The sequence below is a fragment of the Cetorhinus maximus genome, chromosome 26, assembly GCF_964194155.1.
Source record: "Cetorhinus maximus chromosome 26, sCetMax3.hap1.1, whole genome shotgun sequence".
Taxonomy (NCBI): Eukaryota; Metazoa; Chordata; class Chondrichthyes; order Lamniformes; family Cetorhinidae; genus Cetorhinus; species Cetorhinus maximus.
In genome coordinates this window covers 34,347,517-34,363,115 of record NC_135904.1, presented here as the reverse complement: position 1 = coordinate 34,363,115, position 15,599 = coordinate 34,347,517, and the positions used below count along the sequence as shown (strand labels likewise).

General features: G+C 38.6%; 1 protein-coding gene across 2 annotated transcripts in view; it reads left to right on the top strand.

Annotated features, from left to right (window-relative positions):
- abhd17c (abhydrolase domain containing 17C, depalmitoylase) overlaps positions 1-15,599 on the top strand; it is a 66,808-nt gene that overhangs the window by 38,602 nt on the left and 12,607 nt on the right. The window contains exon 3 of one of the 2 annotated variants that reach the window (XR_013573495.1): positions 1,718-2,272. Coding sequence is in view for 1 of the 2 variants with exons in the window: in XM_078530455.1 (XP_078386581.1) it covers positions 4,398-4,577 (180 nt within the window). In the remaining variant the exon portion in view is untranslated. Of the gene's footprint in view, positions 1-1,717; positions 2,273-4,397; positions 4,578-15,599 lie in introns of those variants that run through there. The other variant, XM_078530455.1, reaches the window with a different exon arrangement.

Sequence of the window (15,599 nt, the reverse complement as noted above, 5' to 3'; positions counted from 1 at the left end):
AGAGTGAACAGGAGAAAAAAGAGCGGGTGCCCAAAAATGAAAATTATTCCATTCTTCACTTTGGTGAGCACACAATTGGTTTGTTTAAAAAGTGCTTGTATCTGAAAGAATTTTTGTAATTGAAAGACCTTGACCCAGGGAACTGTTGTATTTATATTGCACCACTGCCTTAGGTGATGTTTTTTGGAGGAATAGATCAACCTTCAGTATCACCCATTGCGTAAAATAAATGGCTGTCTCAGTGGTAACACAAACATTACCATTAAAGGAAACCATTTTTGACTGTTTATCATGGAGGTCAGTAAAGTGGATTTGTGTACAGAAATCTGTTCAAATATTTCAAAGCTATCAATCGAGCAATACTTATTCCTTTATCTTTTTGCGTAAAATATTTTTCTTTTAAAAGGAAATGCAGAATTCAAACTCCCTCAGATGTTGGGAAACAGCTCTGAGAAGTGGCTTTGCATTACTAAGTTCTAAATGCTGCAGGAATTGAATCCTTTCTATTATAGGCACAGTCATAAGGACAGCAGAATAAAAATCCTGCTCAATTGTTAAGTAAGTGGCTGCTGTTACTTCTTTAAAAAAAATACTTTTTTTCAGCCATGAGTGAAGATGCTACAAGATAAAATGACAGACTTGTTGACAAATTACAAGTAATTTACCTGTCAGCCATTGAAACGGTACTTCAGGGGCTCGTACCTTCCCCCCTCGAGGTTGCAGAGTTCATTCTGGCAGCTGGGTTGCGATATAAATAGGTTGAGAACAAAATGTACTATAACAGGTTTAAAAGGTGAAGAAAAGGCACAAATTATGCATTGTAATGTCACGAAGAAAGGAGCAATTTATCATGATGTTTCCCAATTCATACTCTGCTCTTCCACATTTTCGTATGTACAAATTCCAATTTTAAGGAAGTTAAGAGCTTGCAAAGCTCTTTAAGCCAGTTTAAAGCCTGTTTATGGGCATGTCAATAACACATTATTGCTGTTGTAATGAAATCTGAACACTTATTATGATTGTTCCAATACAATGTGATTTCTTTTCCTCCCCAATATTTCACTGTACACCTGGAATAAGTTATGATTTGTGCATAACTTCTGCTTTGCTCTGCTTTCCTGGAAGAAATCAACTTTCTCAGCTATTTACATTATCCTCCAACACTGATCTATAATGTGACAACATTTGCAACATTTTCCTGCCTCTGCTGTAAGGATATTTGTGTGACCTTTTAATATCCGTCTTATGCATTGGGTAAGAATACTGAAACTGTTTACTTAGCACTGTTGTAGTTTCTTTATAGTTATTTTGACCAGTTTGATTTGCAGCATGTTATAGGATTCTTTTGGATTGTTACTGATATAATATTTTGTTTTTGTTGCTTAATTAAAACTTAATTATTAAATATTATGTTGCTTCATTATCCATACCTTTGTTTGGTTTGCCCAAAATAGAGCCGAGAGTCAGTTGATGGTTTTTGGTAAATGAAATGCACTTATTGAATAAATCCAATGCAAAGCATTTGGTGCCTTCTGTTGCCCCTGAAGTTGCATTTACATTTTTACAATGATTCAAGGATAAAATTTTATCCATTTGTATTGTTTCAAATTACCTGCTATAATTTAGTTTTTTGATTCCTTCACTGTAGAAAGTATTGATTGAATTTGGTATTAAATAAAGTTTGCTACTAATCCAATTTCTCTAATATTTACCAAAGGAAAATGCGGCTTGGATTGCAGTCCATACAAACATTGCACATCAGGGATGACCAAAATATTTCCACTGAAGTTCAGAACAGCCACAGAATTTTAAATAAGTCCCAACATAAGCTTTTTGTCCACGTTCTGATTCATAGCTGAAATCATTTTGTTTGATAAATTTGGTAATTCTATTAATTTTGAAAAATAAATGTTATACCCTGCTGAAATGTTGCTATTTTATCCTTGTTCCTGTTCCAACTTATTTAGTTTTAGCGTAAAATCATGTATCACATGAAGTTGTTTCATGAATAATGGATTGGAAAAGGTATATTTTTAAATTTTAATTTCACTCTTCAATCTTCATTTGTTCAGTTTGTACTCAATATATGATTGGGAATAAATTTGTCTAAAGTGGTAAATTTGCACAGGAATTTTTGTTTCTTGTCCATTTTTAAGAATCTCCAGGATTTTCTATTCCCCCTCCTACATGTGAACATTTAGAAAGTTTGTTTTTGCATTTGGGATATAAATATTTGTGTGTGTTGTATATAAATACCAGTTGCTGGCTCTCACTAGTTTGTTTTCTTCAGTTTGTTTTCTCCACTATTTGCATCAGTTGCTTTTGTGCGCACGAGGGAAATTTTCAGTAGCACTTTCTTCAGTATATGGGGCTGGCTGTTATTCATACACTGTTTGCTTACTGAACAGGACAGCAAGCTTGTGTTACAAAGTAAGCTGAAGGCCAGTTTTAGGAACTTGGAACAAATTTCTGTACGTGTGGAACCTTGCTTAAAATTATACAGAGACTACTTGTATATGGTACTGCTAAATTATTATTGACCTGCAGAATGGCTGTCCCCATGTCATTCAAAAAGCTGCTGTTTCTTGATACAGAATAATCATCTTTTACTGGCTTCATCCACCGTATTTTTCATCCAAGCATACATTGGTATTAATTTAACACATACTCCAATGGTGTAAGTTGTATCTCCCTGTTTGAACAAATGACTACTCATTTTTTCCTAAGAGGTTATGAAGAAAGCTGTTTGCCACACAACTCTAATGTTCAAGAAACTCTTCCCAAATCTAAGGATACAATTAAAAGCACTGCCAGTTAAGTTCTTTATAGTCCATGCTATAGTCATAGTGGGAAGAACTCTTAATTTAGAAAATTAATTCTCGGTGTTAATTGTACAAACATTTTGTTTTTGTTTAAAAATATGACCAAGTAGCTGAAAGTGGCTGTTCCAAATGAGTTTAGCATTAAATATTACTGAAAAACTTGCATATAAGTTCAAGACCTATCAGCAGGATACCACCAAGACTGCAAATCGTGGAAGAGAAAATGAGATAGAGGAAGTAATGATTAGGCGATTCAAGCTCTTTGTTTAAAAACTTAAAGTTTTTTGGGGAAAGGGAAGACCAATGGAAGTTCAGTTCTAAGACTAAACTACAGGAGTAGTTTGCTTGAGTTTAATTAACAGCGGGGCTGAATTGAGGTGGAAAAGCAAATTTCAAATGAAAAAGGGAGGAATGCTGAGTAAGGCTGACCATAGTAATAAATAACTTAAATTTATTTAATGCCATTTGTATCTTTAGAATATCCAAAGGGGCTTCATAAAAAATGAACTACTTTTGAAGTATTGTCACTGTTTAATAAGAAAACACAGCATCCAGTTTGCACACAGCAGGTTCCTCCAAACATTTGAGATGACTGATCAGTTAGTCTGTTTTTAGTGACATTGAGGAATGAATGTTGATCAGAACACCAAGGGGGCTTTCACATCCCCTGAACAAGCAGACAGTTTCTTGACAATAAATATAGACTGGAAGATTTATGATAAGAGATACCGAAGGTAAGAAGATCCACCTGCCAGTAAGTTTTATTTTGGTCCTGTTCAGGAGTGTGCAAACCCTTTGAAATTTTGGGGGCAGTATTCAAGCATGTAAATTGTTTGTTGAAGAAAAATTGTGGTTACCATAAATGTGAACTACTTTGAGACTGCTGTATCAATAGAGAAGATTTTGGAGCTCCACCTGAGTTCAGATTGTCAGCAAATGATGGATCATTGGTAGAGTCATCAAAGAGAAGAAGTATTTGGATTTCTAAGAGACATGAAATATTTTTTTTTAAATTGAAAGAAACAGGATTATCTTTGCCCAATTAAAAGACCTAAAGAACAGAATCTTGTGATTAAGTCATTGTAGGAAGAGGAATGAAGGCTGTGTGTTTTAAGGGTGTGCTATCTGAAAAAAGTTAACACTGCAAATAGAATAGCTAGGAAATGAGTGAGGGTATTGCGTGTAGGTGTGTGGAGGTGGTCATTAATTTGAAGAACAAGCATAATGAGTAGAGGACACAGCCTTGAGGGGTCCCTGGGATGAAGGAGAATGTGTCCTCGATTCAACCACACTCAGTTGAGAGGAAGCTTGGATTGCGATCAGGTAAGGTATGAGCTGGTCTTGACTGTGATTCTTCCTTGGTTTGCAAGAAATGACCAATATTCTGAGTATCTCACGTGAAGAAATAGAAGCTTAAACAACATATTGGAGATGAGCACCACCTGTAGAACCATATACTAGTGCCGTCAGGAAAAGAGGTATCGGAGGAAACTCAACTCTGTAGTTTGAATAACTGCATTATGTCATGTTTTATTATTTTATTCAAATACCTGAGACTTGTATGCTTTCTTATAGGTATGCTGTTAGCCCAGAGAACATCATTTTGTACGGTCAAAGCATTGGAACTGTCCCAACAGTGGACCTTGCATCACGCTATGAATGTGCAGCTGTCATTCTCCATTCTCCTCTTATGTCTGGCTTGCGTGTGGCATTCCCCGATACCAGGAAAACCTACTGCTTTGATGCATTTCCAAGGTAAGTGTAGTTGATGGTTACTTCCTGAAGTAGTAAAACTTGTACATTTGTGCAATGTAACTGAAAATTGGCACTTTCTTTTGTGAAACTGATTATTTTAAAATACATCAGGAACACCTGCATATTTTCTTCTTGCTATAAAGTGTATGTTTTAACCAAATTTAAACTACAGAAATGAATTTAGTAGAATTCAAACATTATCTCCAAAATGTCATCTTCCCTCTTTCTGCCCTGTTAAGTATAGAAACCATCTAACAGCTTAGTGTAAAGCACGTGTAAAGTTTGATATCAATATATTGAGTAATCAAGAAGGTTTGTAGCCAATATTTTTGTGAAACAGTGGACCTGAATTTTAAAAATGATGGATTTGTAGCACCCCCCCTCCCCAAACCTGGATTATTGAATATTAGAGACACATTAATTCTTTGAAAAAAGTTAAGTTTTTGCTGCTTAAGACCATTAGTGAGGATTGTGTGTATCATTCATCAGCTATGCAGTTTAATTGAAAACAGGATTAAATGTTTCATTCCAGGTCAGAATTGTCTTTTAGTTTAATGAGATAGGAAATTTTGAAGTATCACAACAGTAGCCAGGACCATATGGGAAGATAGTTCCATCGGTAACAAATCTACCATGAATCGGTCAAACTATTGTACTACAATCACCCTTGGAAATGTGAAGTCAGAGGCACGCTGTCATCATATCCACAACTACGATGGCAAATATAACTCATCATTTATCTCATTCCTGTTTCTGAAACATTTTGAGGACATCAAAAACGCTACATAAATCCAAGACCATTCATTCTTTCCCTTGCTTTTCCAAATACAAAAATAATCAATATAACTCCTTGAAATAACTGTTGGCTCTATTTATTAAAAGAAACTCAGCAGTCATTTTACAACAATACAGGAAAATGCATGGAGGGCTGAGGCATAAAATGTTCTGTCACTGGTCAATCTTGGTGTGAAATCATCAAAAAAAAGTGGAATTGTAAGAACCCTTCCTACCACGGTCTGTTGAGTCTCAACTGAGAATGATGGCTGTGGGGTTTCTGTGGGGAAACTCCATGAACCTTAAGCTGAAACTTCTCGCATTTGGACAAACAAGTATTTCAAACACAGAATGGGCTCATTTTCTTGTAAACGTTATATTTCTATGTCTATTATTCCATAAACTATTTCATTATTAATTGCTGCTTGGTTTAATGAAGGAAATAAACTGTTAACTTTGTTCTCAAACTATTAATTGGATCCATTCATTCTACTTTTTGATTCATGCTCTTCTTATCTCTTTAATTGTGATTTGAGGCCAGACACAGTGGGCCAGAATTTGCTGTGAAATAATGACAAGGCTAATGGCACTCTCCACCATTTATGTGCAAATTGAATAGTGACTTCAGGCAAGCACAGAAATGCAGTGAAACACAAAAAACAGAATTTGCTGTCTGAGATGCGTTGCTTCTCTATAAACTGTGTAAAAGTGGCATCTGCTATCTGACTCCCCATTCACACATATTCAGTGACATGAAGTTCCTATATTTACATTGTAGATATGGACTAAACACACCATAGAAAGATAAGACTTGTCCATTTTCAGTCTAAGTACCCTGTTAACGGTGTTATAATTTTATTACTGCCAAATTACCTTGCTGACACAGAAAATTAACATTTCCACATGCGGAATCTCATTCCTTCAGGTCTTATTTGTTGGAGATTTTTAAAAGATTAACTTTTTAAACTTTTCCTTCTGAGTTTATTTTCTCTCTCTCTCACTTAGTCCAATCTTTCTTTCCCTTTCTTTATTTCACTTTCTCTACTTGATTTGACGTTGAATTCACTATTTGAACTTTCCTGTTTCAGACTGTACTTTTAATTAAAAATGCTTCAATCTGATTAGTTAAGGAGACTCACAATTGCTTGCCCTGTTCTTTCGGGTTCCAGCTGCCTTGTAGGGGGTGTTGCATTGTTTATATCTCTAACTTACAGAAGCATCCAATACAAAAGGTCACAGAAATTAAATGGTAAAGGACAGATCTGATGAACAATAGTCGCTGTTTGTTTGTCAGCTGCAGTTACTTCTGGCCCAGTAAATGTGTGCCAATCATGTGCAGGTGTGATACATATTTTGCAATACTTGTGGGTGAATACTAGACGTGTGACAGACAAAACATGCGCAAGATGCAATATATCAAAGCAGACCAGAGGCCCTCCCATGACACTATTCATGGTGCGTCTGAGCAGATGCTGTTTGGTCACATGCCATGTCATGTACAACATGTTAGCAAGGCCACTGAATAAATGAAATTCAGCTTTCCATACATGATATTTAGTGTTTGCATCATCAAATTCCATGATTCTGTCTTTCCCCACCTACACAACTCTAATTAACTTCATTGATTACCTTTTAGATTAGAACTCAGTTTACAGAAGATGGTAAGCAACGTACAGCAGTTATAGATAAGTGGCATTGTGAGTATAGTCGGGGGGTGGTGTTATGGAATTTAGTGGCTGTTATAAGGAATGTTGGATTTTGATAGCATAGTGGGGTGGTGGTTGGAGGGTGGAATATGGCATTACTGCAAAGGGGATCCCTGAGATTTGATCTGTTGGTGAAATTCCACATTCTGTTGGTGGTGGTTAGGAGTAGTAGGTTAGGGCGGGGGAACTTGGCTTTTTTTTAAGCAATGTAGGGGTAGAATGTTGGGTTTGATTTAATGAGTGACTGTATTTGTGGCAGCTATGCTGGGGGGTGGTTTCAGGATTAGTTAACCCTGATGGAGATACTGGAGCCTATTAGCATTGGGGTCCAGAGCACTGACTGAGGGATAATCTAGTAGCATTGGATGAGGGCATAGCAGATGCCTAGCTGCATGGTGGGGAGATATCAGGGTTTAAAAATACTGTGGAGAAGGGTGTCTGAGTCTAGAGGTACTGAGAAGTGTTTTTTTGAGATCTGGAGGTAAGGTATTGGGTTTAGGACAAATTGTGAAAATGTCCCAGAGCCTTGGGGATTAGGTGGCAACATACTAGGGACAGAGGGTACAATGGATAGAGAGGGTTGTGACACCAGGGAGCACCCAATGTGGAGAAGGGTTGGTGGCAGGGGCAGGGTAACTGGAATATGCACCATTCCGCAAGGGGGATTATAGTTAAAGGAGTGCTGAGATCTAGGAATATTTGAGAAGAGGAAACCTAAGGAAGGCAGGTGATGGAGCCTGAGACCTTTTGGTAGGAGCTGTTTCAGAAATCTTGGATTGATGTCCCTGGACTGCAGAAGTATTAGGGAAAGGGATCCAGGTTCAAAAGCTCTTAAAACATGCATTTTGTGAATAAAGCATGAAATTGTGCACACTGATACTGTGCCAGACATTAATTTATTTTCAGATATGAGGCCAATATTTAAAGTGTTCACTCATGATAAGTGCCCTTAGTGATAAGTTTTAACTTCCCTTTTTCGAGATCATAGATAGGAAAATACTTTTAAAAATTATGTAGAATTCCTTTGTACTGCAGTTGTTAAACATATTGAACATGATATCAAGGTACCATAAAAGCTCTGAAAGCATTTACAATTGAATAATGGAAAAACTGTTGTACCAAAAGGAAACATATTTGAAAAACAACTTCAGACAGTAGTTTTATCAAAATCATTCTCCAGTTATACACAAATTTTCTCATATGTACAGCAGGCCAGAGCTCTTGAGGCTTAGGCAGCAACAGTTGTATTGGCACCTGAATTCAGCAGTGACAGTGGTGGGAAAACACCTGGCATCATAATCTCTTGGGGGTGGGGTGGAGGGGACAGGAAAATGAAAGGTAATTTTAGACAAGCATTTCCTGCCAATCCAACACTTGCATCCTCCATTCACTTTTTGGTCAGTTCATTGTTTTGTTTTTAATATGCCACAGTATATATGCAATTGTTAACAATGGTCCCAAAATTCCATGATTCCCAGGGCAGTAAATGGAACGTGGATGGGAGCGCAATTTGAGACACAACCTGATTACACAGAATCTCCTCCACTTTTTTTAATACCTTTCAGAAATTGTATCAGTGTTCTCCTGTCCCCACCCTATCACACCCCTCCATTTTCAAGGAGTTAAAAGGCCTGTTTTGACAATTCAATAAATTGCAGAATGATTGATTCCATATTTGAATTCAGTAATCCTTGGAAGTTTTAGAAGCTGTTATTGTTTTGCCACTACCCCACAGACTCTGTCAAACTGCAACACTCACCTTGAAAGGTGGGATGGAAATTTCTCCCCTTGAGGTGGGCACCTTCAATTGTGATGAGAATTGCACTTGGCCCACAGTTTGCAAATAACATGTTTTGCATGCATCACTATGTGATGGTTAGTGATTTCTGTAGTCAGTCCTCACAATATAATTGTCACCCAACATATCTTCCCTGTTAAATCCACCGCAGCTCAGTCTCTCCAATTCAATAAAATTCGCTTCTTGCAATAAACACAATTGAATCCTAATGATACTGTAAATGTAACCTCCAACCTAATTGTAATCCTAACCCTAAAGCAGCATCGTCCAGACTGTTGATTATTAGCCACCTGTAGCTAATTGAGAATCCAGATACGTCTAATTGTATTTCTGATTAGTAAGTAAAAAACGAGTAATAGACACTTTCATTGGGCATGCGATCACAATAATATTGGACAGTATTTGCATGAGGACTTTAGCCTTTCTATGCATCTGTTAGTAAAATGGTCAGACAAAAAGCAGTGTACAAAAATACTCTATCCCTTTCTCTTTCTGAAATTTGTCTTAAATATGTTTTATTGAGTGCTGGAGGCTAAATTAATTCCCCATTCCATGTACCTTGTGAATTTCCGTGAAAGAACTATGCATTGTTCTTATTGCCCCATATGAAGTTAACATGGTCCCTGGTATTTGGAGGTACCAGATCGCCATCACTGCTTTATTACTGGCACTTTGCATGGGATATGATAGCCAAAGAATAACACTTCACAGATCTGATTTGTATGAGAAGATGTAAATGCATTTTCTCTCACCTCATATCGTACATTGCTGAAGAAAGTAACACAGCTTGTTATAGAGAAGATATTCATATCGTCAAGTCTTTGCTAATGTACTTCGAGATATTACTCTTCTCCAACAAAACTCCTGAAACACTTTGCACATGCTTTCTGACTGTTATTAGACCAATCAAATTCAGTAGACCTTTATTACCTCATTGCTCCCATTCTTTAGATACACCAGCAAGTGAACATGATGGAATAGAAGTCAACCATAAATCAAGAATTCCATTGCATGCTCCCAAATCTAATCAGCTTCCCAAGTACATTAAATGGTGTAACTCATACTGTCATGTTAATTTAAAAAAATCTCAATTACAAGAGCCAGTTGATACGAATAGAATTTTTCACGATTCCCTTGGATGTGCTTACATGGCCTCAGCTGTTGAGATTGTTGGCTTTCGATTTCTCATTTGTAACAGAGATCACTTAGTGGAGGATTATTCTCTAAGCTTCAATTGCAGCATTTAGCTAGCCTTTTCTACATAGTGGATAATAAGAGAAGCATTGACCTGAACTGTACCAAAGCAAGCTTCCCTCAAGGGTATCTCTGACTAACAATGCTAACACCACTGAACTGCTCAACAAAGCTGATCAGGTGAGGAATTCTTTGGTACCAAGTAAGTATTTACTTGAGGTTATGGCTGGGTATGAACTCCCAGTAGTGATTTTGACATGTCATTAATGTAAAGGAACGCAGGAAAACAAATGCTGAAACATTGGGTGAAGCCAGAATCTGGAGGAAATGTGGCACTCTTATATGTCACCACTCTGCCAAGTAATTCACTGCAATTGGTTGTACAGCACTTGAATTCTTCCAGGGCTATTGCAAGGTTAGCCTTATATTTTCTAATGAGGACATTAACAATCGAAGCTTTGCAGAAATTGTTGAATTACTTTTAGTAGTTCCCTTAAAAAATCACGTGTTCAACTGGCCTTGAGCCATATGGTGTGACAAAACTTTTATCAATACTGTTGCGCATTTAAAGAGGCTTCACTATTGGGATGATTTAATACAATTTTGGCTTTCATACGCTCCATTTTTATATCCATTTGATCCATAGGAAACCCTTCCAAGGTATAACAGGAGCAGTAAGTACAAGCTTTCAGTGGCTGTTTTGTCTTAAAACAAGTGATGGATCTGTATATCGAACCAACCAGCAACTAATAATAGACCCCAGGAGCTATGCCTAGTTCCTGACACGTCCGGACGCGCACTGATTTTCAAAAAGGGTGGGAGGGAGGGGGAGGTGAGGGATGAATGGGGAACCCGTTTGCTAATTACAGCCCACTAAGCTCCTTGAGGAGCTTGTCAAGAGGCGAGTAAAAGCAAGAATGCAATTTTCAAATATGAACTCGGCGAGCCCAAACAATCTGGTGCATGCGTGGTTCAAAACTGGAATAAGTGAAAGATTTTATTGTGCTGTGAAAGGTCTTGGGACCTGTGGGATCTTATGCCAGGTTGTTCTCTTCTCATTTGGCCGTATGGCCATTTTTGTGTGCATTTATGCTGCTAACCCCCCAAGGTGCTGTCTGCTGTCTTCAGTAAGGCAGTGGCAGGCCCTGTTGTGGCTGTCGTCTCTGCATTTGCCGCTCACACTCTGCAGGCAGCTCCCACCTTCTGGAGATGCTCAGGGTCGAGCTTACCTCTGGCCCAATGAGGACATCTACATCTCAAAATAGCGTCGCATGAGCAAAGTAGTTGTGGCGCGGGTTCGATACCCAGAAATTATCTTGATGTTGGGTTCCCGACCTCACTTTGAAAATCTGGCCCCACATTTTGGTGTGGAACCTTATTGTTGTTGATGTCAATAGAATGTCAGTACCTGTAGTCTATTGCTTTTCTTCATTCATTGTCCTCTGCGGGCTGCATCCAAATCTCCTTGTTCTTAAACATAGACTGAAGCCCATTCGATAAATCCAAACGCAGGAATATCTTCAGGAGATCCTGTATAGAAACCAGTTTGGTTGTTGTAATGCATCTCTACCATGCCCATGCTTTCATTGACACTGCTGGTCTCATTGCATGACAAGTGGAAAATGCTATTACTGTATTTTTTTAATTGATTCTTTAATCATTTAATAAAGGCTCTTATTTAATGAGGACATGCCAGCATGCACGACAGACTTTGGAACGTAAGTTGTTATTGTTTCTGTAGACTCAACCTTGATGAGCCAGCTCCTGCATGGGTCAGCAATTCTACCTGCTTAATGTAGCTGGGCTGTTGCTCAATGAGTTGGATAGCTCTAGCCAAGAGGATTAGCCTTTATCGCACTTAATTTCACTTCTGTCCTTATTCTTCTTCGTTCACAAAATCTTCATATTGGAATAGCCATGCACTTCCTGTAGAATAGAAGCAGGAGTAGGTCACTCGGTCCTTTGAGCCTGCTCTGCCATTCAAGATGATCGTGGCTGATCCTCTATCTCAGCGCTATACTCTCACTCTCTCCCCCTACTCCTTGACACCTTGAGTCAGAAACCTCTCCATTTCCTTCTTAAATACATTCAGTGACTTGGCCTCCACAGCCTTCTGTGGTAGAGAATTCCACAGGTACACCACTCTGAGTGAAGAAGTTTCTCCTCATCTCAGTCCTAAGTGGCCTACCCCATATCCTGAGATTGTGACCCCTCGTTCTAGAACTCCCCAGCCAGAGGAAACATGACAATCCTGCCATCCCAGGAATCAGTCTAGCAAACCTTCGCTGCACTCCCTCTATGGCAAGTATATCCTTTCTTGGGTAAGGAGACCAAAACTGTGCACTCTACTCCAGATGTGGTCTCACCAAGGCCCTGTACAGCTGCAGTAAGACATCCTTGCTCCTGTACCAAAGTCCTCTTGCAATGAAGGCCAATATACCATTTGCTGCCTTAACTGCTTGCTGCACCTGCATGCTTGCTTTCAGTGATTGGTGTACAAAGACACCCAGGTCCCTTTGTACATCAACATTTCCCAATGATCTCAGAATACGGGGCAGGCCATTTAGCACTGAGATGAGGAGAAACTTCTTCACTCAGAGTGTACCTGTGGAATTCTCTACCACAGAAGGCTATGGAGGCCAAGTCACTGAATACATTTAAGAAGGAAATGGAGAGATTTTTGACTCAAGGTGTCAAAGGGTATAGGGAGAAAGTGAGACTATAGTGTTGAGATAGAGGATCAGCCATGATCATCTTGAATGGCAGAGCAGGCTCGAAGAGCCGATTGACCACTTCCTGCTTCTATTCTACAGGAAGTGCATGGCTATTCCAATATGAAAATTTTGTGAATGAAGAAGAATAAGGACAGAAGTGAAATTAAATACGATAAAGGCTAATCCTCTTGGTTGGAGCTATCCAACTCATCGAGCAACAGTCCACCTACATCAGGCAGGTAGAATTGCTGACCCAATCTATCACCATTTAAATAATACTCTGCCATTTTGTTTTTCCTATTGAGTGGATAACCACACTTATCCACGTTAAACTGCATCTGCCATGTATTTGCCCACTCACTCAACCTGTCTAAATCACCTTGAAGCCTTCATCCCTACTCTAGGAAGAATGAAGACCTTAGCAGAATGTGGCTTTAGCTACCAGTAGCATAGAAGGCTTTTAACCATTACTATTTTACTACATGTTTGGTCCTTAATATTTGAAGGAAATTGGAGTCTTACTTAAAAATAAACAACTTCCCAAAATGAGGTTTAAAATAGTATCCAAGTGAGTGACAACACAGTACCAATTCTAGTAGCTACGTCATCTTCCTAAGCCATCATCATGGCGAACAGTTTGTATCATCGCCTGAAGATTTTTTACCACTTCCTTGTCTCTGACACCTGCAGCAGTACATGTAAACAAATGTACAGAAATCTCTTGTGGATAAGAACGATAGTTGTGAATGTTGTTTCTCCCCTTTTTTGCTGGGCAGTGCAGGCCTCATGGTTGATTGTCCAGAGTTTGTGACTAACCTATATGTTTCTCTTTCCATTGATTCTGCAGCACAGATCTTTGATTTCTCCAATAAATAATCAACTAAATTTGGCTGCTTCTTTTCCCAGATCATGGCAAACATCTAAGTAGGGACTTTATATCAGTCTCCACAGTAGAATCAGATGCAATGACAGACAAGGAAACTAAAAATAAATCAAGGGAGTGGAACTAACTGGATTCAAAATATTTTTTTTTAAATGGGGATAGAGAAACTTAATGTTAAAGACAGACAAATCGCCAGGACCCAATGGTTTCCACCCCAGAGTATTAAAAGGAGGTGATGAGGAAAGCTGTTAGCCATGATCTTCCAAAACACTATTGATTCAGGAAGTGACCTTGAATTGAAACGTTGTCAATATCACTTCACTATTTAAGAAGGGTAAGAGATAAACTAGGAAATTATTGGCCTATTTGTCTAATATCAGTTGTGGTTCAGTTACTAGAATCTATTATTAAAGACAGGGTGATTGAACAATTGGCCCAATATGAACTGATCAGTGAAAGCCAGCTTGGATTTGTAATGGGTAATTTGTTTAAAAGGAATAAATTAATGAGGATAGGTTGGGAATGAGGATAGGTCGCATAGACAAGACTTGTGTTTTCTTAATATAGATTAGGGGATGATCTAATGGAGGTGTTTGAGGGTAGATAGGGTGAAGCTATTTCCTCTGGTGAGATAATCCAGAACAAGAGGGCATAATCTTAAAATTAGATGTAGGCTGTTCAGAGATGATGTCAGAAAGCACCTCACACAAGGTAGTGGAACCTGGAACCCTCTTCCCCAGAAGGTGGTTGATGCTAGGCCAATTGAAAATTTCAAAACCGAGATTGATAGATTTTTGTTAGGGCATTGAGGATTATGGAACCTAGATGGAAAAATGGAGGTAATGTACAGATCAGCCATGACATAATTGTATGATGGAACAAGCTTGTAGGCCTAAATGGACTGCTTCTGTTCCTGCATCGTTTCAAGCAAATACGAAGGCAAATTTCTGCAAAGTGCAAAGACAATGGGGAGATTTTATTGGAGCCCACAAAAACAGGAAACATGGTGTGTGGAGTGATATAATATGGTGGGATGGTAAATTTAAATTTCCCAGTAGCAGGTTGGGATGCAGAGATGAAGTCAGCAGTGTGTTTGTGACATCTCGAGCCTTTGCTGGCAAGTGTTCCTACTTGTAATCCTTTTGCATGCCATTATTACATTAAAACTCTTTTTAATTAAGTCCTACCTTCAAAGTAAAGTCAGCGGTGCGCAAGAATGTCATGGCACGCAGTTCCTTTAAAGGTGGCGTGCATCTATCGGCTTTGTGCAGTTGTGTGTAAGGTCAGGGGTTTTCCTTTTTAAATTCTGTGGCACAAGGGAAGGGAGCAAGAGGCCACCAGCAAGGGTGAGTCAGTGGTGAGGGGGGTTTTGAAGTGGGGTACAATGGGCCAGCTGGCCTCCTTCCATGTTGTGAATTTCTGATGCTATAATTCATACGCTCATTACTGTAGCATTAGCAGTAATGTCTAAACAAATGCCATCTTGGCCTTTTCCCGATACAGATAAGAAATTCAGCCATGTCATCAGTGCAAGGCTTAGAAAGATTTGATAAAAGCAAAAAGATTTGAACTTTACTTCTAGTAAAGAGCAAACTCTGCTGCCCCAAATTTGTTCCTTTATTTTAAATTGCACCAGGGAGCCACATACTGTTGCTAAGACAATAATGCACAAATTCTAATAGGAACTGCTAGAGAACATTGTCAGTTGTGACTATCATAATTATTTTTTTTCTTTGCTTCACATAGTCTTAAATCTCTGCATCTAACCAAATCCATAATTACACTGTAAAGCTCCAATGTATTATCCATACATTCTTCCTCCTCATGGACAGAGTATACCGTTGGATGATAAGTTGTACTGTTTCCTTTCTTCCTCTGGCCACAGAATGTATTCCCTTCGCTTTGTTACTGTTACCTGGGAGTATTGGCTACGTGCCACTTGGAATCAAATAT